At 38.3% G+C, this 26,237-nt stretch overlaps 1 protein-coding gene across 1 annotated transcript in view; it reads right to left on the bottom strand.

The window, feature by feature from the left end:
- Positions 1–14,197: 14,197 nt before the first annotated feature.
- LOC100225098 (V-type proton ATPase subunit S1) overlaps positions 14,198–26,237 on the bottom strand; it is a 49,100-nt gene continuing 37,060 nt past the window's right edge. Inside the window, exons 9-10 of the mRNA XM_002190738.6 lie at positions 19,626–19,863; positions 14,198–14,903 (exon numbers count right to left, since the gene is read on the bottom strand). Coding sequence (XP_002190774.6) covers positions 14,694–14,903; positions 19,626–19,863 — 448 coding nt within the window. The 3' untranslated portion in view covers positions 14,198–14,693. The remainder of the gene's footprint in view (positions 14,904–19,625; positions 19,864–26,237) is intronic.

The raw sequence follows: 26,237 nt of genomic DNA, 5'->3' as shown, positions 1-26,237 counted from the left end.
GAACAATTTAATTTTGAAACACCTCATGACTTAAAAATAAGTGTTCTGCCTCTCTTAATTTTCTAACATGGAAGAGGCTTTTGTTTTGTTTTTTTTTTCTTTTAATCTAGTTTCAATCTGATAAAAAAACAAAATAAGTTTATATATTAACAGCTCCTGTGGCCTGGAAACATACAACCTTTGCCAGCCCTACTGACCCACTTGCCTGAAGGATCTGCTTACGTCTGGGAAGTCAAATCACCAGATCCAGTGGGTGTGAAACAGGAAGAAAGTGGCAAAAGCATACTTTATGGGTCAAAAAACCTGAAATATATTTTATGTCTTACAAACTAACAGTATTTTTTTTTAAATTATCAAAAAGTCTTCATTAGCTGTATATTTCAAAGTCCCAGAAAAACATGAAAGACAAGAAGGAGAGAGATATAACACCACAAATATGTGAAGTATGGAAATGTGGAATTCCTCACTGGAATTAGTTATGGAGTGACATCAAACACTGTCCCCTCTAACTTAGCTTCAGGTCACTACCTCTTAATTACCTCTTTGCAAAGATTAACAATCAGCCAATTTACATATACATAGCTCTGTAAAAGATTTACAGGTTTAAAAGGTAGGAATGAGTTTCAGGTATCCTGGCAAACTTCCCATCTTCATGGTTCTTCCAAATCAAATCCCAGTATATGCTCTCTTCCTCACCACCCCTCTCCTCCAAAGTAAAATGAAATTCATCCAATAGTGGAAGTATACTTAAAAATACCAGAAAAAAATTGTATTTTATTCTGACTTTTTCAGAACAGGGTCACTATTTTCTAAAACATATCCTGTGTGATTGTAACGTTACTTATGAAGAAGTTCAGGGTATATAGTTCACAGTAAGAGATGTTTTTGTGTACTGCTGGGTAGAAGGGCACAGTAGCACTGGGCTTCTATGGGCTGGATTAACAGAGCAAACTGAACAGCAGTAGCTCAAATTGGGCTCTCAGCCAACTCTTGGATACACTTGAAATAAATTGCCTGCATTTCAACAAAATTATCCTTTCCTCTACTTTCCTGATGTGTGACACAGTAACTTTCATGTCAAAAAACCATGCATAACACTCGTGGTCAACATCCCTTATGCTATGAACACTGTTTTCTACCTGATTTAGCAGTTTAAGATCTCTGTAGAACGCAATTATTTATCAATACAAAGGAAATACTTCTTGAAAACAACTTACATTCCCAGCTATGGCACTCAGGGCCAAATTGATATAGAGCCAGCTGTTTGGGCTTTCTCTGTTGTAACCCCTGATGAGGGCAATACAGCTCCCTTTTTCTGTCTCCAGTAATAAGACAGGCACAACTTAATGCTGGCTCATCCCAAACATCAGGTTGTCCTATGGGACACCACCAGGCTCGTTGCTTTTCCCTGAGAAGAGGCAGCTGCTAATCAACAGCAATCATTGGCAAGCAGGCACATTCCTCCTGCCTGCCCAGAGGTGCCAGTGTGGAGCAGAGGCCAGCTCTGCAGCCCTGGTCCAGGGCAGGGCTTGACCTTCAAAACCAGACCAGTCTCTTCTGGCTGCTGAGATCAGGACAGTTTGGAATAGAGATTTCTGCTGTGTCAACAGCCCCATCAAGGGGCTCCCATTTCACTTTGGATTCGTGGGCACTAGCTAAGTGCAGATAGTAAGTGCTGCTAACCCACTGCAGCCAAGCATGCAGAGTGGTCATGGTGTCTCTTAAAAGACAAATATGTTGTGTGGCTATGCAGATAAACACCACTTTCCCCATGTATTCTGAGCAATGATAATGGGAGGTTAATGAGAGTTTCTGTCAGATTCTGAAAACTCTCCTGGCTACTCAATCAGGCTGCAAATTCCTCCGTCACAAGGTTCAATGCCTCCACATTCCGTTGCAGAGTGTCAGAGTGATCTAACAACAGGAAGCCTGCTGTTGCTGGTTGCAGAGCAACCAAGGAGACAAATAACCTGTGTTATAACAATTTGGTCTTCAACCAGGCTCAAGTTAGTATTGTTGGGGCCAGGGAACAGTTGATCACAGCAGGGTGATGACACTGCAGGCTTCCCACAGTGTTCAAGTGTCCTCTGTATTCCATTTTCTTATAGGTCTCCTCAAAGGCAAGTGAGGGGCTTGAAAGCTTTAAAAAACAAACAAACAGCTCCCTAAACTAAATAGGCTTTATTATAATATAAAGTGAGTCAGCTAACATTTTAAATAGAAAAATATCAACTAATTAGTATGCTAGGAAAAATAAATAGATAAATACTACCTTTTTACACAGACTGCTCCATCTCCAAAACAGTCCAGTCTAATATTGGTTTAGCTAGTTTTGTGAAAGAAAATTCTGCACAGCCCTCTGATGTGGACAGTTTTCCCTCTGCCCCTGTCAAGGGCTGGTCAGCTGCTCTGTGCTCCTTCAGCAGTTCCCATATCTGAGTTAAAGGTTCCCATTTCTGTGCCCTGATCCTTTGCTACCCCACCCTGACAGCTCTTGAATCTGCCCAGTCCCTCAGCACTCTCCCATAAGAGCAAGTTCCCTCATCCTGCCTGCTTCCCATATTGCTGAGACAATTAAGTTTCTATTTAAGTGATCAGCATGAGTACATCTGTAGCAACAAATCAAGTGTTAAAACTGCCTGGCTCCAAATCTTTCAGTGTAGACCAACTGGCTTTTTGGTGGCCAGCACTAGGGTAAGATCAGTTAGGCCCTGCTGCTCAGTCTTGGAGGCAAAGGGAGCTGCGCTGCCCACAGCCTCATTAAAAGCCATTAATTCTGTTAATATCTTCCTCACCTGTTTTGTCTCTTGACAGGCCACACGGCAAATTCAGCAAACTCAGGCACTCACACAAAAAGACCTGGCAGTGTCACCAGGGCTGTGCTGTGACTGCCACATTTGGGTCTCCTCAGCACTCTGCTTTGCACCCCGGCTGCCTTCTCCACGATGCAGGTGACTCAGGTCAGCCCTGTTCCCCGAAAACAGACAGCACGAGAGCTTCTGGCACCCCCTGAGTCTGAATGGCATCATCAGACTTTGAGAGAGGCACGTGCAGGCTTGTGCAGGAAGTTGGGGGTATTGTGGAAAGGACCATTGCAATTAAGGCCCATCTCTTATTTAAAAAAAAAAAAAAAAAGCACAAAAAAAAACAAAACAAAAAAACCCCAACAAAACAACAACCCGATTAAAACTCACAATCAGAATAGACTAAGCTGCAAAACAACATTCTTGTTAAGTTCATGCCCACTGTTACAGATACTGCAGGCAATGGGACTATAAATATAATAATTAGTGAGGAAGCTCCTTACCTAATGCAATTTAACATTGATTAATCTCTATAGCTGGACATACTTGGTTTACAGCTAGTGACTGATGTGGTGCAAACTGTGGCTGTGTCAAATTATGACAGTGGGGTGAGTTATAGCTGAGTATAACCCAAAAAACACATTGCACTCTTCTGAGTTTTAAAAGTCCACATACAAAATTCCCTAATTTCCTACTAACTCACTTAATTTTAATTAATTATGCATTTACATTATTTTTTGGCAAGGTTTATTTTTGCAGTGGTTCTCCATGGTTTGCTGTGCTATGATTTGACAAAAGTTTCTCACAGAAAACCTCAAAAAACAGGCTATTAATACATTGCAGTAGGACTGTATTTTATAGAAAGCACATGCATATTTGTAACATAAGTGTGTACCAAGTTCAAACTTACAACAAAGCAACAAGAGCAACTACTTCTAATACTCAAAGTTTCTCATAAGCACTGCTGTTGCACAGGTCAGTAGAATTCTAAAGGCAGTAAACCTTCAAACCTCTATAAGTATATAAGATCACTTAGGGGGGATTTGTTAGGATTATTTAGGGGCTACACAGAGCACTGTTAGTACATAAAAGGAAAGATTTCTTTGTTAAAAATTCTCAGTAATCCTCACTAACATATATTTTTGTGCGTCTTATTACACCCCAAAGGAAAGAAAGAAGAAGGATTTTTTACTTTTTGGCGGGGAGGGAATGGTGGGCACGGGAAGTGCTTTATGTTTGTTTACATCCCTTTTGCTAAAGAGTCTGAATTATTAGTACTATATTGTTAAAGCTCATATGTATATCCAAGGAGTTTACATTAGTCAACTGTTAGCCACTGTTTACCACAAGCTCTCTAGAATATCCACCAAAACCAAACAAAAAAGATTACTTAAGTACAATCAAAGCAAATCCATTTAGAATGTGAATGAGTATTCATGGTATTCATACAGCCGTAATTATTTCATATATTCAGCTTTCTTGTCTCTGGACAGTGGAGCTGAGCCTTTTTTGCAGTACCAGAAACAACTTTTTCACAGGAAGAATGAAGTTTTTCAGGGTTTCCTTTTTTCATCTCATTTTCAGTATGCCCTGTTATTTCTGTCTCTCTGCTCTCTTTTCTCTGCTCCTCAGAGGACTTGCTGGCAGGTTGAACTACAGAAAAGTTCTGGCAGGCTAAACTACAAAAAAATCTTAATTAAAAATGGTTCCTTTCCCTGCTTAACAGGACAAAATCCTCACAATTCATTTAACCACAGAATTTTGCCACAGTCAGGCAAAGAGTATTACTTCAGGAGAAATGGAAAGGTTTTCAATACTGGCTTTTGAAAGGACTCTGCTTTCACTAACTTGTTGAAAATATCCAGCCTTCACAAAACTTGAATGTTCTGTCATTTGTCCCTAATCTAGCTACAAAAAATGCTAATAACTTTCATTCATTCTTCAGATAATAAAAAATAACAATTAATATTGTGGTCCTGAGATTCTGAGGTTGACCAGGCTTGAGTGATTACTTGTTTAAAGGGTGAAGGCGAAGCACAAGCTTCTCCTGCAGGAAGAGCAGGATTAAAGATGTATGACCTTTTTTACTTTGAACATTCAAAATTATTTTGAATACAGGACTGCTTACTGAGATTCTCCTAATATTTTTTCAGTTCATATACAATTAAAAAGTTAGAATTTTTCATCTCAGCAATTTGTATAAGGGAAAAATATGTATTAGGCATCTAAGGATCTGATTTTCTTACAGCCGAGAAAAACCCCAGTGAAAGAATTGAAGAAAATAAAATGTTCTGAATGTGTGGAATTATGAAAATTGTTCCTAACACCAAAACTAATGAGATACTAGAGCAGATATTCAGGGAAGTTCATGAGAGTACTACAGGGAAGCAAGGTCTGAGGACAACCTAAATGGTGATAAGACTCCTTACAAGTGATGATGGCACCTGGAGCTTTTGCTGTGCCTCTGTGTGTGTCAAGGCGCAGCAATGGCAAAGCAGAGGTGGTGTTTCTCTGTCTGAGCAACAACAAGGTGTGTGGGTGGAAGCTTTGCCTGAATATGAGGAAGAACTTTACTCTGCAGTGCTGAGCACTGGAACAGGTTGTGCAGAGAGGCTGTGGAGTCTCCCTCCCCAAAGATATTCAAGAATGATCTGGATGCAATCCTGTGCCATGTGGTCTGGGATGACCCTGCTTGAGCAGGGAGGTTGGACCAGATGATCCAGTGTGGTCCCTTAAAACCTAACCATTCTGTGATTCTGTGAGATATATAGATGCATAGATGGATAGGTAGCTAGCTAGAATATTTCCTGTTGTTTGCTGAGCCAGTGGCTTCTATAGCAGCATTTGGTTTGTCAAAAATTTCTGTTATGTGGTCTACATACTTAACTGAAAGAATATAATTGAGGAGGCATTTTCAAGAAGACCTTGTTTTCAGTGCAAAATCAAGGATTTTATGGAGCTACCTTACAGCTAAGTAGTTCTTAATAGGACTACAACAGTATTGTGGTGTTTCTGCTCTAAAACTGGACTCCTTTTTAGCTCTCAAAATCACCTGTCTTAAAAAATGCTAACAGGAGATTATGAATTTGGTACTTTATGTTCTTACAATCTTGATGCAATCATTAGGCAAAATAGGATGCAATGATAAAATAAGAGGATATCAGGACACTTGTCCTTCCCAGATGCTTTTTAGGAATACAAGACTCAAACACCCATGAGCAAAAGCAGCAAGGACTATGATTTTGTATAGGTCTTTCAAGGCTTGTTCTGTTTCTCAAGAACCAGTTAAAAAAACCTGGGGGGGAGGACATCCAAAAGACCACATCAACCATGTTTCGTCACTTCCAAATACTTCGATATTCTTTCACATTCAATTACAAACATGGCTGTAACTTGCTACAGATTCCTTTGACTTTTTGATTTCTTCAAAGAAAAAATCCAGTACCATTGAACTAAGCCATAATTTCCAAATGTTTCTCCCCCTTAAATACAGTTATCATTGCAAGGCACCTGGCAGATTGTGTGGGCAGAGGAGAGATGGGGGCACCACGCTGTGCTGGCAGATCCCCAGTTATTACAAAAACAAGGGATGCCTGACAACAGAACGAAATCAATGCCAATTTGCTCAGAAATGGTTAGCAGAATAGCCATTACTTCACTGATTAAATCATCAGCTAACTACCAGGTTAATTCAAAACTTTAAAAATTAATGGAAACTTCATATTTTTGCTATGTAAAATCATCTCCATTCTGTTTTCAAGCTGCTGTGTATTCTGGTGAAGAACTGCTTTGTCTCTCAGAGCCTGTTGCCATGGAAGTGACTGAAATATTGTTAGTTAAGCAATAGCCTCTATTTTCTAAACAAATAAGCAGGTTCCTTCTGAAAAGGGCTTTAAATGGGCCTTGTGGTACTCTCAGGTGTGCATTGTACTTGTCAAATGCTTTTAAGCACAGAGCTCAGCTCTAAGCAAGCAGGTCACCTAACAGGAAGGACCAGCTAGAAGGTGTTGCCTTGTGTGGACAGAAGAAACCTCAGGTTTCACACTTGACAGTGTTTCCAGATCAGATCACATCAACCTTCACTTCTGCTGCTTACTGGCTAAGAACATTGAGAAGTGGACAAACATTGCAAATACTAAGAAGTGGAGAAACAATGTACGTTTCAACTCAGGCCAAACTTAAAGCCAAAAGTCCAAATGGATGGCATAGTCCCATGAACAAAAATAATGAAGCAAAACAGGCACGATATTCAAATGTCAAATCAATTCTGCCTGTATGATGGGAGTGTGATAATACTTTGTTTGGAGGAGACAGGGCAGGACCACCATACTGCAGAGGAGGAAGAGGTAAATCTGTATAATCTTCAAATTAGTCCCTCAGGTTTTGGGGGAGAACTGCTAATTTTATGGTCCTGGACAAACCACATGGCCTGCACAACCAGGCTGTCTCAGGTATTAGCTGAGCTTATTCATGCTTATATATGGCAATATACTGTAGCATGCTAGAAAAAAGAGGCTGTATTCTGACAAAAAGCTTCAGTTTTAATGTATACATGAACTGATTTCCATTAATATGTCAAGATTTGGAGACCCTTTCTGTATCAGAAGCTTGTATTAGTATCTGGTATGAAATGACTACCACCACAGTACTACCAGTAGAGTGAAGATTCAAGGTTCCTTAAAAGAAGTACCCAATAAAAAATTGTTTAACATTGGCCTTAGTGTTTAAAGGGGAAAGATCATCCTCTTCCCAAATACAGTAAAACAATAATATATAATGACAATAATGAAATTATTTCACTTTGAACACAAATGACAGTTGCAAGTGCCCTTCAGGGTGCAAAGTGCTAGAACACAGATTCTATTGCACTTGAACTGTGCTGACACTGAGACAGGAGGCCCAGAGAAGCACACAAGCTATAATTTTGATCACTATGTAACTTCCAGATACAATATAAAGAGCTTCTGGAATGAGAGTCCCATTGCAGAGCATCTGCATCTGACCCTGGATTTGCAGAAGATGCATGCACTCCTGATTAGACAATGGGCAGATTTACTTCATGAGTAACATGCAATCTTAGTCTTTGAAGTGAAACCACCAGCTATCCAGATGAAAACAGTGACCCTGATGAAGGAGGCCCTCACCTTTTTGATAAAATAAGTTGGTAAAAGTAACTAGATCAAGTGTTAGCCAAGAGTTTCATAACAAACAGAAGATAGGAATTCATTAGGCAAACAATCTATATCTTTCTTAATTTTTAGACACCAGTTTTATAGAGAGTTTCAGATATTACAATTCAGAAAAGTCATCATTAATCTTTAGCTCATTTACCCATTGCCAGAAGTATGCTTAACCCAATAAACCCTTTCTGCCCCCTTGAACTTCAGAGTGCTATACAAGCAATTAGAGCAGAAATAGGTTCAAATTATGTCAAAACATGAATGAACTATAAATTCCCTGATCTATCCAGTGCATCATTTTGTGTGCTATTTAAGAAAAAATAAACAAACAAAAAAAACCACAAAAAAACCCCAACAAATCAAAACAAAACCTAGATGAAAACCCCAAGATACTAATTTATCTCCATTTAGGTATCTATTAATCACTGTTAGACCACAGAAAATGGTAGCAGTAAGCCATTAAGGTGTAAATTCTGATGTCAAAACAGATCAGTACTCTGGCAAAAGCTCCTGTTAAAATCTAAATCAATAAAAACTGATGGAACTGGTCCACTCTGCAGTATAAGTACATATCCAAGAAAGCTCTACAAGCAAAAGCAGTCTATTTTGTTATTGTAATATCAGTTAGTTATAAAAAAATAGATGAAACCTCAGATTTTTCTACTCAGAAGTCAACTTTCTGTTTCAAGGACTCTGGGGTCTAATTCTGATGTTTCATGCAGGTGTTAAGAGAAATGTAATATAGCTGCACAGTACCCTCCTTACACTCCCTTTCAGCTACCTCAGAATCTCTGGAGCGCAGCCAAATTAGTGACTTCTGCCTTAGTTTGCAGACAGCCCCAAAGAGTGGCTCTGGGAGAGAAAGCTGGAGATTTGAACAACATTCCAAAACGGCCCAGCATCACACAGCTGTGCCTACTTCTACTGAGAGTGGCTGGGTCCTTTGTTTTCAGTCTTGCTTTTCTAGGCAAGGACTGGGGAAACCACCCAGAAGGGCAAGGATTCTCACTGTGGAGGAAGAGATGATGATCTGCCTTTCCTCTTCCACATTTGTTTTTCCTCTTTTTCACTAAAGAGAAGAGCTGAGATTGTTGGGAGCCTGGGCCATCCCTGTTCAGTTGCAGTCTGAAGATACACAATGAGAGAAGGTGTCCACAGCTGGATCTTGATTTTCTTTAACTATCTTCTGCCATAGGGGGTCTTCATAGCAGGACACAGAGCACTCCAGACCTTGCCCTGACACAGGTTATTAGCTGAAGTGTGTTGAGGCATGTGGAGACAGCAAACACATTTACTGAACTGAAGCTGGTCCTGCCTCTCAGGCTGTCAGTAATGTTGATCCTGCCAAGGCACTTGGCTATTTTTTTTTTTTTTTTTTATATTTCCCCTTTTGACAACTATAGTAAAGATCTTTCCTCAATATTGCTACACATCAGTGTTTGCAGATATCTGTTTTGCTTCACTGCCAGGATTTTGTTACTCAGCAGCAGGAATAGCAGACCCAGACAGGAACCTGCATCTCTGCTACTCTAGTGCACAATCTGATACCTTACATCACTGGTGCAACAAGAGAGCACGGCAGTGTGGTCCTAACAGGCAGCTGAGGCACAAATATACATGAATGAAAGGCAGGATAGGTAGGGACAGCAATATCTTAAATCATGCCAGTACACTTAAGTGAAAGATATCTGTTAAATAATTAAATTGATCACTCTGCTATCCGCATGCATCCATATTTACCCAAAGTAAATAGAATCCACAAAATTATAATTCAAATGTTACATCAGAAAGCCCTTAACTTATCCATCTTCCTAAATTACTTTTATGAAAGCATTTGTTAGGGTTCTCTTTTACATTACAAACATTATTTTTACAGTTTTCATTAACGAAAGTTAGTTGCATATGATGTCATGCTGACTGTACACCATTACTTTTACACAACTAGCTAAAGAAATACCAACAGTAAAAAAGGGTTTCTCAGTCTTCCACTGAACACTTACATTTCTCTCTGCAAAGCAGAAAACATACAATCACTCAGTAAACGATCTTCTATTATGGCAATAATGGATGACATAAAAAACAGTATAAAATGAAGCTCAATTATAATAATTCAAGAACATACCAGCTCCAGGGGTTATACAGAAATCCAGATAATCTGGAGCAGGGAACCTGTTTTTCCACAGGAGGTATACAAAAAGTTGTGGTGGAGAGAAGGAAGCCACTTCATTTGTGGGACATCAATAGCAACTGATTTGCTCTCGGGCACTGTTGTAAGTCCCCTTTCCACCTACACAAGCAGGAAGATTAAGAAAGACACTGGCCCACATTTGGGTGAGGAGACACTGCTTGTTAAAGGAACCACCCCTTGGTAAGATCTCTTTTTTTTTTTTTTTTTCCTTGCCCCACCCCCCTGTACTTTAAACGTTTTTAAGCCTTTAGAAATCTGAGTTCTGAAGAAACTGTTCCTTTCTCCTTTATTTATTTTTAATCGGTAATGAACTAACATGAGAACAGGACCTTTTATTGGCAAACTGAAGATCAGGGGTTTTTACTGAAGGTATTAGACCCCATGAAATTTTTTGGCACTTGTGCAGATTGAAGGCATTGTTTTAGTGTTGCTTTGGTTTCTTACTTCCCAATCTATTTTAATTGGCAATAAATTAATGTTCCATAGATCTTTTTAGCCCATAGAGGTATTGCTAAATGGTATCACTGTCTTTATCTTGACCCACAAAATTCTCCATCTTATTTTCTTCCCTTGTCCTGTTGAGGAGGAGGAGGGAGAGAGTAGCCAAGTGGGCATCTGGCAGCCAAGCAAGGTCATTCCATCACAGAATGCAAGATTAAAACACAGCCTTTGGGAGAAGAAGCCCCGTGCCCCTGTTATGTGCATCATCGCTTCCTCTTGTTCAGTGTAGCGATAAGATTGTCACTCTACTTGCCCTGAAAATCATCACCACCACTGCTATGTTTTGTGGAAGCAGTGATCAGTATCCAACATTCAGACTTTTTTGTGTCTCTGATTATCTTAGGAATTAGTTTTCAAGGTAATTCATTGTTTTGAGCCTCCATAGCTTCTCCTGCTTGACCTCAGTTTACACTGAAATAATTACAAAGTCTTTAATGCCTGAGCATTGCCTAATAATTAAACTGATTTAGATTTGCATATAATTTTATTATTCACACAGAAAGAAAGGTGGAGCTAATTACTTCATTTAGTTTTGCCCTGTAGATGGAATAACCTGTCTTCCTTTATTGCCTCCATAAAAATACTATTCTTGGACTATTTCTATTATAATTTTGTGTCATTATAAGTCATTGATGGGTTTCAGTAGGATTTGTGAAATGAGTAATTTCACAGGCAGACAAATCAATAGACCAGGACACAAATAAAGAAGTTGAGATTCTAGCTCCATTTCAGCTATCCCTTTCAATAAATGATTATTGCTGCATTTTGTGATGAAATAGCTTATTTCTTCAGGATTTCTGTGTTTAGTTTTGGGATTTCTCTGGTTTAACTCAATTCTTCAGAGTTAAATTGATTTTTTGAGTTTTGCTGTAGTTTTTTAAAGGTCCTGATTTTTTTCCATAAAATTTAATTTATATATATATATATAAATGAAAAAAATGCTTTTACTTTTCTAACTCATACTCTTATCCATCATCTCCTTCATCTTTACAGTGTATTTTTTAAATTGGTAGAGAAATGAGCTAGCACACACAGAAGTCAGTACTTCTGATAAATTCAGCGAACTCTGGTAGAATTCCTAAAGGCTCACACTCTTCCAGACAGAGCTAATATTCTGTCTGGAATGGCTCCCAAAACAGGCATGTTTTAACAAGTACATTTACGATTAAGCTGAATTGTGAAATGAGAAGTATGTAGAACTGAAAGGCTCCTGACAGGGCTTCAACTTTATTCAGAAAGGGAAACAAACACAGACAGGTGCAAAATCCTCCTAGAATTTCCTGAGGCATAGTCCTATTTACAAAGAAGGAAGCCAGTCCTGCTGAACGTAGTGATTAGTTGTCCTTGTCTCCAGCCACAGGAAGCGTGATGGGCAGCTGCAGGGCTTTCAGCAGCCTGCATGGTCCTCTGAGATGGGGTTTGGGGTATCTGTGTCCAGCTGCTGTCAGCAGGGGTGGTCCCTGTGAGAAGAGGCCTGAGCAGCATGGTGGGCTTTTGCCAGCCAGCCAAGGTGAGCCCATCCCATGTGCACAGAGAACACTTCCTTTCCATGACAGACAAGCCATTGTCCCCAGAGCCCAGTCCACCTGGCCCACAGGACAGCCAGAGCTGAAGATAGTTCCTTTCTTTTCCTGATGTGTTTTCCAGCACAGACATCACAAGGATAAGCCTGTGGTTTGATCTTTCCATTACAAAGACATCCCAAGTCGCTATAGGAACAGACTATATGCCTCCAGAGGCCCTGCTTGCCAAAGCATGGTATCCTTGCTGAGAGAGAAGGTAGGAAGAAAAAGCTTTTCTCTATTAAAAATGCCTTCACCTTCACCTTGGAATGTGTAATGCCAAACACATCAAACAGCTCTTCTGAAAGAAGCTTATCTTTTCCTCATGGTACAGTCAATATGAGACTGTTTCCTTGTCCTCTTCTCCAGAGTCCATCCTAGGCAAGCAAGAGAGGATATAGGCATTCCCAGTGCCATACTATAATCAGGACACTGTGAGCTGTATGAGAGCCCACAGGCTCAAGAGCAGGCTGGACAAATTTATTTGCTATAGCTATACCCAGATTTATTAAATAAGAAGGCAACACTTCTGGTTGTGGAAGTACCTGAGCTAAATGGTGGAGAATGGAGAACATCTGTAGGGAGCACTAACAGATGCTCTCCATACTCATACCACTGCTGAAGATAGAATCCTAAGCTAGGAGGCCTGATAAAACTCTTCTTCAGCTCTTTGTATTGCCACTGTTGAATAAAATCTTTTCCAAATTTTGCTGAAGCTTGATAAAAGTCCTAAGAAAGCTTTTTTTCTATGAATCAAGTTCTTTGCATTGCATTTCCCTCTTCTAGATATACTTACATGACTTTTATGTCAGTTTTCCGTCGTCATATTCACACAACTTGCTTTGAAGGGAGAATTAATGGAACAAGTCCAGTTGTCTCCTGGCAACTAATTTGTGCAAAGAAAATAAGCCTTTCTAACACAGAGGTTCCGTGTAGATCAAATGCATTCTTTGAGGTTCAGAAAAGCAGTTGAGAAAAATATTACAGCACAGGAGACACCTCTGCTAGTTATGCGACACTTTCCTTTTGTTTTCCAGGTCAGGATTGAATGATTCAGAAGGAATAGCTTCAGACAGCATTTAATCTACTTTTTGGACTGCATAATAAAAGTGTGACACCCAGAAGTGATGGATAGAAACTATAGTCTTTCTAGATAAATAGTTGATTCTAACTGCCTTTCCTCTGTATCATTGTACCATGACATGGATCAAGATCAGAAAAGTTAGAATTTTTCTCATTTTATTAATGTAATTTTGTCAAGATTATATTCTGTGGGTTTTAAACTACTAATTGAACATGCACAGTCATAAAAATGTTTGAAAAGAAATAATAAAAGTCTTATTTTTACCATTTTTTTACCATTTTATCATTGCATTTTACTATTTCCCAGTTCTACATAAAATTTAGTAAATCATTCCGTAATCAGATTACCCAGTTAGAAGATGCAGTTTGTATTAATTGCAGAAGAATACAGAACACAATGAATGTTTTCAGGCTTCTAGAAGCACTGAGATGACCATAAAATGCTCAGACTTAAACAGTACATTGACACAGTGCTTCTAATGATTTTTATGCTATTAATTTTCTTTTTTTTTGTGAACTTCATAACTTTTCCAAAGTTGCCTGTAAAATGGAGCAGGCTAAGAAAACTACCTTATCCCTGTTAAGATGCTGTCTGCACCAGCACATTCAATCATAATAGGTTCTCAACTTGAAAATTTGCATTCATTGCCGTGACACCAAATATAATTTTGTGATCAGTTTGGACAAAGACCTATCTGTCACTGACTGACCTCCCATCAGCTGTCCATTGCTAAAGCAAACACAAGTCAGCATTATTCAACAAAATTGTCACAAGTGTTAGATAACAGTAGATGGAAGCTAAACCTTAATCTACCCACTCTCCTTTGTGATACCACATCTGAACAAAGTGATGTATTTTGAAAAGACTTCTCAGGATCATTTGTTTAGTGATTTATATTTATTAGTTCTGTACATTTCTGGATGTTTTACTCAAGATAAAAAATTTCAAAACACACTTAAAATTTCTTAAGATGTAGCATCATCACGACAGTAAAGAGCCTTTAACAGTATTTTCAATATATAATTTATCATCAAATATTTTATTATTCCCAATTATCTGTGTTTTGGTATGTTTTCTTTGCCAATAGAAGTTAATCTGAAGGAAGTTTTTAATGGTCTTTCTAATAGCCAGAGAGAGTAATAACCTCCAGAGTCTCACTTTAGAACCTTAACACAAAAAGCTGTTAACAAATGATCATAATAATAGATAGAATTATAATTGTTTCCAAACACAAGGATCATTTTTATATGTAGTTTAATCATCTGCTTTTCCTATGATATCTTTTTAAGTTAAACATATTATGAAGTAAAAAGGTTATAAAAATCATAAACATCAGACCCGGAAAAGCCACAGTGGCATTAAGTCAACCCATGGCTATTCTGTCTGAGGAACTGATAGAGCTGGACCTTTGGGATCATCAAATCTGCTGTTTGTTGTGAGCTGCATGATCATATGTATTCCATAGGTCAGGATCCACAGTAAAATTATAGATGTCACCAAGCCCATCCAAATTCCAGGAGTGAAGAAACCTGTACAGTCACTTGCATAGGAAAACTGGTTGTTTATAATGTTGAAGCCTTGAATCTGAAAATGAGGAAAGGTAGATAGATGAGTGCAATTAAGCATAATCCTTACTTTCAGGATATATGTAGTAATTACAAAACCCCACATCTTTTAACTATCAATCATACTTTCTGCCCATTAAAAAAAAAGAGTGAGAACAAAATTCTCTGCAAAACAATTTTCCAGATCTCCTTTTCCCACAGGAACTTAAAAATGTTGAATCCATTTTTTTTGGTAAGAAGTAGGTTTCCCACGTCAGAAATTTTTATTACTTTTAGAAATAAAGTCCCAGAGAGGACATGTGGTCAGTATTCTGCACTCACTGTATTCTGATCAGTGTTCTGTATTCACATAACCAGTATTATCAGTATTCACTGATTATCAGATCTATGACCACTTCAGAACCAGAAAACTTAAAGCACTCAAAGGCATAAGTTAAAGCTCTTCAGATCACGAGATTTGTTGAAATAGTCTGAGAGTTTTAGCTAATAGCTCATGGACTAACAAAATTCCTAGAACCTACTTTAAAATGCATCTAATGAAGATGTCCTTTTTTGGATGAGTTTTAGTGAGAGTTCAAGGAGAAAAAAGGTGTGAAATCTTTCTTCCCCTCTCCTTGGAATTCAAAGACTCAAAACAGGAGGAAAGGTTTGCTTTATTGAGGGATGGGATATGTGTTGTCTATTAATTTATAAAATCGATATAAACCTTTCCAGCAGTTAGAAAAGTTTGTAGTATCTCTGATTTGACTGAATTCACTGGCTGTCCTTCGACCCTATTATTTTTCTCAGAAAAATCAACTAATTTGGAAATATATTCTCTGTCTAAATCCCAATTGTTCAAAAATATTTACAAACAGAACGCCTTTGAGACCACTGAAATTAGAAATTTTCTTCAAACCAATCAAAGGATCAGAAAACTATGAAGAAAAGGAAGACAATCCCCCCTCTACGAACATGCACATAAAGGCATGGGCACTGATTCCTTTAGAAGGAAGGGAACAAAACCGGTGGAAGAAGAGGAAGGAAAGAATTAATCTGATTAATTTTTATTAATTCTTAAATAATTGTATAAAGACAAATTAAGACTAGGATTCTTATACATTTATAGAATCTTTGAAATGGGTGTGCAAGGAAAGCACCAAATATCATGAACCCACTAGTAAAGAAATGGCATGTTAAAAATTACTATTTTCCATAAAATATTATCAAATTAAATTAAAAGAGAATTACTTTATTTGAATCACTTCTCTCATCCAGCAATAAGCAAGAAAGCAGAAGATCATGGATTTCTACTTTTATGTGTTCCCACACCCTGATTATTCCATGATTTACAATAAAGTAAATTGAAAGCTTGAGTTTATTTGTGGTAATAAAAGAGTTTGTACTTCCTAGGAAAGGTGTTGGTACAAACTGAACAAATATACCATGCAACAAATGCACCAGTAAACACTCTGGGTTTGCATGCAGCCATGGCTCAGGTCCCTAAAGTTTATGTAATATGTGTGCTATAAGCAATGTCTGTACCTTCCAGAATGGTGATTAATAAAAATAATGTTATGTGAGGAACTAAAGGCTCTTAAGATAATGTGGAGGTGAAGACAATTTTAACAATTCAACCTTTTAGAAGAATCTTTCCAAGTTAAATCATGGTAGCTAACTCACAAAGACTGTCTGCTTTCGCCAAAGGTAGTCAGACTTCTGATTAAAGCAGGATTAGTGAACATAAGCTGCAGGGCTGGACAACTGTTTGCACAGCTTTAGAGAATACATGACTGCAAAAGCTTTTGCTTGTTAAGTCACTGCTTTGACCAAAAGTGAGAATGTGAATAGGAGTAATGAATGTAGCCTGAAAGACTCATTGACAATAAAAACAGACAGAAGGTGATGATTTATGTCATTTGTGTTCCCAAAAATGGATTGAAATTCTGGAAAACAATACACATTTCCTACCACATTGACAAGGACTCTCTGAAGTACTTAACAGTTATATTCAGTTTAGAATGACTTTGCCATTCCTGATTTAGAGCCAGAAATACTGACATTTATTATTTCAATTCTACTGGTCTTATATATATTTTTTTTAACAGCATTATGCTTATTGAACGATCTAGGTGAAAGATTAAATTTTACATTCCTAAAATGCTCTATCTACTTGTAGGAAGGAGATTAAGAATATGCTGGGTTATTTTATTGTTTTTCTGAAGCTTTATCATTTCTGTGGGGGTGTTAGATACCAGGCAAAAAATGAGAATCTTAGCATCATATATAGAAAAGTTAAAAATACTTACATGTGGTTCTCTAATATTTATAAATGCAAAAGTAATTTGTATACAGGCCTTTGTCCAGTGGAAGTTTTGATTTTGGTGTTTAGACCAGTCATTTGTCTTGATTATACAAGTCTGTATTTACAGTTGATTTTAAAATATTTTTGAATGTCGATTTCTCATCATATGGCCTTTGACAAAAACTTCAAGTAAAATATGCTGGGTTTATGGCTCTTTAGTGCACACCAAACTTCTAATCTTTGAACTGTGAGATATTTTAGCTACGAAGATTCAAAATATCCTTGATTTTCAAATTTTTGGCAATTTTTGATGGGTTTCAAAGTACTTCTGTACCACACATACTAAAGAAAAGCAGTTTTTGGTGTCAGCCTCCTCTTTAACTTCATTGACAAATATGAGATCCTCAAAAGCACAAAAGGTATCGTGGTAGAACAACCATTCCTGTAGCAACAACAACCAGAAAAACCCCCACAAAACCCAGAGCAGTTTTGGTGCTCTGCAGAGGTGTGGTGACATCCTGGGCTGTGACCATGACTAGCCAGCATCCCACAGAGCTTCTTTTAGATGGTAGTGAGTGAGGCAGCTCCAAATCTGAAGTTAAAGGCTACACCTGTTCAACCTTGCCTAGGAAAAAGCTATACAAGGCTTCCCTGTGCAGCTGCCATTGTCCCTCTATTACTGCTTCCAGGACCCAGCATTGCAAAGTGCAATTGTGCCAGTTTGATTGGCATTAGATCCTGGTTTCTAACTCATTGCATAACATTGACATGAAAATCATGTTTCTCAGTTTCAGCAACAAGATTTTGTGCTGGCTGCAACCACTAAGCACATCCCACATGCTTTTTTTAACATGCAATAGAGTTTGGGGGTTTCTAAACCTTATGCAATAACTAAGACTTATACTGAGATCACCTTTCACTATGTATCAGTGGATACCTGGAAAAGTATGATCTAGGTTAGATAGAACTTGGAAATGAGCCCAGAATGGGGACCTTCTGTTTTCTCACACCACAGAAGAGTATTAGACTGGGAGTTTTGAGGTTGTGTTCTATGCTTAGGATTTAACCAGAGTAAAAGCCCTTTCTCAAGAGGAACTGGAGTTTCTGTTGTCTGAACAGTGGAAGCAGCTGCTGTTCCAAATCAATAAGGAAGGTGGGAAACCACTACTTCTACTCTTGGTTAAGATCACAATGAAAGGATGCCTACTAAGGTTGGAGCAATGCCTGTTTAAGCTTTAAGAAGGCAGTAATATCAGTGCATATAGAAGCTGACAGAAAAGATAGGTGATAAGTACACACTTTGTAATTTCATAGGTCATGTCCTTTCATATCTTAGTGATGTGAAATCCTATCTCCAAAGAGTTTACTAGGCAAAGTACAGTTGCATGAACTACGGTATTTTCAGGCCTTTACAAAAACATGACATCATAAGGAACCTTCACAACACTGGTATGTATTGTAATATTGTTTCTCAAAAAATGGTGAGACTTGATACTAGATTTTGTGGAAAATAAATCTAAGCACTAATGCTCTTTCTGTGAGTTCTCCATTGCTTAAGCAGAAATGTCAAGTCTGAAGTTAGATTATTGAGATTTGGTTTGTTATCAAAATTATAAATACAATTATATCAGCATTTGTATCCAGTTATCATGGAGCTAGCTCATGTTTGACAAATAGAGTACAGTTTATAATTATTCCCATTATTTTCATGATCTCTTTCATCAAAGAGATCCCTTAGCGCAAAGTTGTTTTAAGATATAAATGTTGTTATGCTTCTCTTAAGTCAAGAGCAAAGCTCAAAGTAGTAAAGGTGTCATCATCTACACCTCACATATGTTGTCTTAACTACTACTAAATATGCAGAAAAGCTATGTGTCATTCAAAAAAAGCCATCTGCTTTCCTTCTGGGTCATGCAGGAACCAGTACTGTTCCTGACTGAAGTCCAAGGCAAACCTGCCATTGAACCTAACTGTGCTGGGCTTTGTTTCTATCTGCAGGAGTACAGACAGCCCATGTCACCGAAAACAGCAGCCACACTAAGCTGTACTTTCCTAGGTAAACAAAGCACCAAGAAATCAAATGAAAACAAAGTTAGCAGCATGAAGGCACCCACCTAAGGAGGCCCCTGTTTCCAAGAGCAGCCCAATTCATTAAACAGGCATGAGGACTTAGCCATTCTTTGCCTGATTAAGCACATTTGGTTTAATTGGGTTTTCTTTCTGTGGACAACTTCATAGTTTTGTTTTTCAAAGCTGTGCTTTCATGTTTTCCTTGTTCAGCAACTGGCATCTTTTTTACCCCTCTACTGAATAGCTCACCTAGGGGAACAGCTTTTCTTTTATGTTTTCCCTCAGGCTGGAATGAAAGTAAAGGCATTATGAATGTTTGTCATTCACCTCCTACAATAGCAAGTAATAGTTCTTGGAGTTATCTCTGAAATGGCAACGTGTACTCACTTGCAACTTGGAAATGAAAACATCCCAATTTTTTGCCTCATTGTTGGATGGAACCAGCCTTGCAGGATAGAGATTGCTTGTTCCCACCAGCTGACAATGAAATGAATACTCTGCAGGGGCAGAGATGCCAGAAACATTAAATTTAGCTAACTTTTCTCCATCTTGTACAATCTCAACTAAATGTAAAGTGGACCATCCTCTAGCCGAGACTTCATAGAACTTGTTGGTCATTAAAAACCTAGGAACACAACAGAGGACAAAAACAAAAAGTCAAAAGGTTAGAAGGAAAAAATTAATATACATTTGCTAAAGTAACAGCTAAAGTAACAGATAAAGGTTCACCATTGCTGGCTGCAAACATCACAGCTGAAGATGACATGGCCTCCCACATCTTTAAGATTGTTTGAAGTGAAGAGGTTCTGTGAATGTGTTTCCTACTTAAGGTTTCACCTCACAAGCACAGCTTTCATTAGCTGTGGTAGGCAAGAAGCAAATGCAGTTTCATTCTTCAAGGCCTCTGTCAGTGCTGTATTTCATCAGTTACCAACAGCTTAGAATAAATGGAGGCGAAGCTGAGAAAGTGTCAGCAAGACTGCAGTGGCTCTGAATAAATATTTTATGGGATTTTTGGAAAATTGCTTTTATGATAGGTATAGGCATGATAGCCATTCTAATTTATCATTGCAATTCTTTCTTGGCTCAAAAGCCTAAATGGCAATTTCCTTTGCAAAAGTCTGAATTTGGCGTAGAAGACAGAGCTCTCTCTCACCAGTGGGTCAGGAGGGATTGTCAGCTCTAGTTTCACAAATTGAAGTCGGCTAGGCACAAAAACCTATTTTCTTATTTTGAAAACATCTGTGTATGTGTGGTATTGCAGCAGTTTATAATAAGGGAATTTATATTACTACCAATGCAGTCTGAACAGCTCCCAACAGATATAACTGAGAACATCCAGACATCCAGAAGTACATTCTGATCCTTTACAGATCAGGACTATGTGCTACTCTTTACCACTTTTTATACAGTTACTTTTAAGTATTCAAGCTATTTCATAAGGAAATTATAAGCCTTTCCCCTTAGTGTACATTGTTTAATACTTTAACCCTTACTTGGTCTATGCATGTTTATCTCTACATAGTTTGCTAACGATTTCTTTTGATCATTGGTAAGCATGAAATATTTGGAAATCTATTTATCAATAAGAAAGACTTGCTTCAAAATGAAATATTTTAATATGTCTATCCACAATAGGTAACACGGTATGTTGACTTTAAAATTTGAAGAAATAACTTAGATGCAATTATGATTGGTTCAAAAAAAAATAGTATAATCATCTTAAATGAGGCACAATATAGACTATTTTATGATCTATAGGGTATATGTATATAGAGAAAATATTCTCTCTGTAGAATATTGCTTGTTTGTTCAAATTAGTTACTGTCAATATTGTGTCATCCACACAGCATAGAATCTAAACATGAATGATGCTTTTAAAAAAAAATATTTATTTATAATCAGTGGCTTTTGATCCATTTAAGTTCAGAAACCTCAAGAGTTTCAGAATGCTCAGAGGAATTCCAGAATGCAGTGTCATTGAAGTGAGACAAGGATATTTTTTCTTATGGCATTCTTTATGTTTTAAGCCTGAACAGTTCTACCCATAAAACATTGAGCTGCAAGCATCAGTGAAAAAGGAAAAAAAAAATTCCATCCAGTCCACATTTACAAATATATATAGAAAATATTATATTCTTACATAGTTACAAAATTAAAATCTTGATATTATTGCTAGAAGAAAGGAACATTTTCCTGATGTACAGTATGATCTGAACAGAATTTCCAGGGTTCCCTAGTAGCAATGCTGTAGGCACTTGCTGAAAACCAGTTAGAGAGAAGTTTACTTAAATGTGTGTGACAACCACAGAGGCTGGGTGTGGTCTGTACTTTTGCTGATAAGATGAGAAAAGTGGTAAAGAAGGAAATTCCTTTTAAACTGATCAAATAAACAAAAAGTTTTAGAAAACCATGTATGTGAGTACACTCTAAAATTACTTTGAAGGGAATGCTGTCTCTACACATTACACCAAAGACTAAAATACTGTGTTACTTGCAGACTTATGAGAATTAACATTCTAATTGGTTAAGTAGTTGAGCACAGTTAACTTTAGTAATGAAGGCTGTTATCCCTAGCATTTTTCCAAACAACTAACAGTGAATAGCCTCCAACAAGCACACACAACTGATAATGAGTACAACTATAGTTCATTAAATTACAAGAAAAAAATGCATTCAAACAACAAAAATCTATAGAATTACTTAATTTAGTTTAACATTTTCTCAAATGGGTAGATGGCAAATAGAAAATTTTATAGCACATTAATGATACAGAGCATAGAGAGAACAAAGGTTTTATCTGCAGAACAGAAAGTACCTTGTATTCTTAAGGAAATGTTCGTGTTAAAGATTAGAGACAATTATGTACATTAGAGACATTATGTACTTTATGTATGGTGGCACAAAAAATTCCTGGTCATGGGCCAGGTTCCCTTTGTGCCAGATAACTTTATGAACTCTGAATGCCACCACCACTGATCATGTCTCGTGTGGCTAATCATTACAAGCAGAGGTATTTCTGAAGCAGAAGATAGCTAGAATTAGGTTTCAAATATTCAAAGAGAAACACAACTGTTAAGCAAAAGACTTAAAAACATATTTTTGGGGTCAGCTCTGTTCTGTTCTATACATTGAGCAACAACAGCAGTCAAGTATGTTTCAATGTAAGTTTGGAATACTAATGTTCTGCACTCCCATTCACTTTGACACTTTTTCCCAGAGGAAATGACAGACAACTGCTTGAATGGTTGGATCAGTTTAGGAGAGAACTGAGATGGTGCTTCTTCCAGCAGAGGACTACTGCCCACTGCTCCCACTCCTGCTGCAGCAGTGCCTTACTTTCCTAACACTATCACAACAACACTCTACAACCACTCCCTTACAGCTCATCCCTAGCAAGTGCAGGAGGATGACTGAGACTGTGGCTCTTCTGGAGGGAGCAGAGGGAGGTGCCAGCTGTGTGTGCAGAGGATGAAGCAGCAGCTGCAGCTGTTGGTGGGAGGTGGGATGTGGCCAGCCGCTCTGTACGTGGGCACAGACTGCTGTTGATAAGGGGGGCAGCCTTTGGATCCTGCTCATGCTGCTGAAGTTATTGAAGAATAAACTCAGCTACTTGAACATGGTCCTCTCTGGAGTCACTTTCAAGGTATTCTACCCTAGACTTAAATAAAAGGCCTTTACAGAGGCAAAAAGTGCAGTTGTGGCTCTCAGCTCTGTTTCTTCCACCTCTCTGCCCTGCTTGTGTCCTGCTTGTTAAGGCAGACCATGATCTTACCACGGTGTAATCTTGAAAAAGAAATCAAATCAAAATGACCCAGAAGGGGAAAACAGAGGTTGCAACATATCTCCATGGATTTTAGAAGCTCTGGACAAGAGACATGGTGAGATACACAAGGTGAATATAAAGTGTTAGCAAATAATGAAAAAAGTCAATGGCTTGTTCTGGTTCTGTTCCATGTATCTTATTATTTGCATTATATAGCATGTACTGCTGTATTATGGTAGCTAACAAAGGCCTAAAATGACACCATTGTCCCATCAAGTGACAATCCAACAGAAAACTAAAGATAATCAGGCGAGTCTTCAGAACTATTATTAATTTATAAAGGCTCTGAGGTGTTATGTGTTGATACCAGCCAGCAGTCAAGCACACTTTTAGCTGTTTGCTCACTCCTCTTGTTCAACAGGACAGGGGGGAGAACAGAAAGAGAAAAAACGAGGAAACTTGTGGGTCAAGATAAATGCAGTTTAATAAACTAAAGGGAGAGGGTAAAAAAGCAAAAAAGCAGTCAGTCTCTATCTCCCACACACAGGCCAACGCATAAGTGAAGGTCTAAGAAATGGTTACCCTGAAAGCTACTCCCTACATTCTTCCTCTATTCAATTTTATATTTCTAAGCACCTGTGTCATAAATAAAAATCTATCAATTTAGACATATTTGTGTTTATTTGCCCTGAAGTTCTATTAAAAACCTGGATCACACATGGCTCAGTGGAATAAATCAAATTCTCCTGCAAAACACAGCCAGCCTATGCTATTCTTATTTGCTTGGCATGAAAACATCCAGACCTTACCTGATCTTTCTTTTAAAGTCCTCACCTATTGTGGAGCCTGAGTTTCTTATTCCAGCTTCAAGGGCTGTTTATGCATTTTGGTATTTAGCTATAACATGTTCAAACAGAAGCACAGTTCAAGAAAGACTCTGTGAATATTTCTGCCTCTACTACAACAGGCTCAAAGGATAGAAAAAAATTTCCTGAAAAAGAAAGGAAACATGAACCATTCACCTTTTGTACTGGCATTTTCATTTAAATTACAGTTTGTTTGCAGAGTTGCTTCAAATTTCTTCTCTTGAGATGCAACTCATATTCATGACCAGTTAAATTTTTTATTCAATAATTAATTAATTAAAATCATAAGTTTTTAATAAACAGGCTTCTAAACATAATTCTAAATAATCTTCACTAATCCATATGTGCACTAACATCATATTTGATCTTCTGCCAGTGTCAGAAAACAAAATCTAAGATAAATGTTTCAACTGCCAAAAGATTTTGTTTCTATAGTACTGTCTCAAGATTTGCAGTTTGCCATTGTACAGTTAAGTGAAGCCTGTTGATTACTAAAGGAAACAACACCTTTAAGATCTAGCTGTTAACTAGCTTTGAAGCACAGTGTCGTGCTCCATAGGATGCTTTGCGATTTGTACTAATTTCTGGAACTGTAATTTTACTAGAAAGGATGATACTATGCTAAGGATAGCCATATTCAGGACAAATGTAGGAAACAACCACATTCATTCATTCATACAGAAAGATATTATAGCAGACCAGCCAAGATTTGTGCTAGGATGTGCAAAGATGAAGAATGAGAATGAGAATCAGAGCAGTGTTTTGGAGGGCCTGTCTCTATCAGAGTGGGAGAGGAGCACTAAAGAGCAGACAGAAGAACATCAGGGCAGCACCAGAGAAAAAGATATTTGGGGACTTGTAGTAAAAGGAAAAATACAGCTTGAGTAGAGCCTTAGTTTGAGATCAGTATCTTTTGAATGGGATCCAAGGAAAATATTTTCTTAATTCCCCATAGTGTTTAGGGAAATACATGTCTATTTGATAATTTACATTACTGAGACCAAGGCATGCTTGACACCATCACCATGTACAAGTCCCAGGGATCCTATATGCTGCAAACTTCAATAGTCAAAAAAGTAAAATTACTACACTAGCAGCAATCTTAACTGTACAGTATGTTCTCTTACAAAGCTCTAGCTGGTTGAGGGAGAAGGGAGATGTATGTCTGGTTTTTTGCCACCTGTTATGACCACTGATACTGACTACAAGTGTCTCTATGCACTCTGAATATCACTCCAAACGCATCAGTGACTCTCCTCAAGACAAGTTCTTCTGGGATCCTTTTACCTTAACACAGAATGTCTCTCTGTCTCAGTGTAAATAATGGTATTTATTCATTTGAGCATTCATCTGGACAGGCTGGATTGATGTACCAGGGACAATGGTATGAGGTTCAACAATGTCAAGTCCTGCACTTGGGTCACAACAGCCCCAGGCAGCACCACGGGCTGCAAAGATGCCTGGTGGAAAAGGACCTGGGGGTCCTGGTCAACAGCAGCTGAACATGACCCTGCCTCTGCCCAGGTGGCCAGAAGGCTGATGCCATCCTGGCCAGTACCAGCAATCGTGTGGGCAGTGATTGCCACCCTGCACTCAGCACTGATGAGGTCGCACCTGGAATCCAGTGTTCAGTTCTGGGCCCCTCACTGACAGAAAGGCATTGAGGTACCAGAGCATGTCCAGGGAAGGGCAGCAGAACTGTTGAAGGGGCTGGAGCACAAGTCCTGTGGCACAAGGAGTGGCTGAGGGAGCTGGAGGTGTTTAGCCTGGAGGTGAGGAAGCTCGGGGGGACCTTATCAATCTTCCTCTCCCAAGAAGACAGAACAAGAGGAAACGGACTCAAATTGTGCCAGGGAGGTTTAAGTTGGATATTAGGAGAAATTTCTTCAGTTAAAGGGTTGCAGGCCTTGGAAGAGGTTCCCCAGGCAAGTGGCTGGGTCTCCATCCTTAAAGATATTTAGAAGATGTTGCAATTAGGATATGGTTTAGTGGTGGACTTGACAGCTCTGGGTTAAAGATTGGATTCAATGATCACAGAGACATTTTTAAATGTAAACAATTCTATGATTCTCCCTTTGATTTTTCTTCCCTGGTCTTCCAATTCCCCAGCTTTTCTTCCCTATTGCCTTGGTAGGAGAAATATGGTCTTGTCACCATCTATGGAGCAGTAAAGACTTTAAAATTTTTTGCACCCCTCATTAACCACAAGCTAGTACTGGCAGAGTGCACTGGCAATCCACATTAGGACTCAATACAGGCCAGGCCTGCAGGTAGATTTCAACCCCTCAAAGTCTTTGCAAATCACAGTAAGATTTACCTGAGAGGACTGTCGAATGATCCCATTAGTAAAACAGGAAGCTGCATATA

The sequence above is a fragment of the Taeniopygia guttata genome, chromosome 1A (genome assembly GCF_048771995.1).
Source record: "Taeniopygia guttata chromosome 1A, bTaeGut7.mat, whole genome shotgun sequence".
In the NCBI taxonomy this organism is placed as follows: domain Eukaryota; kingdom Metazoa; phylum Chordata; class Aves; order Passeriformes; family Estrildidae; genus Taeniopygia; species Taeniopygia guttata.
This window is presented reverse-complemented; position numbering and strand designations above follow the sequence as displayed.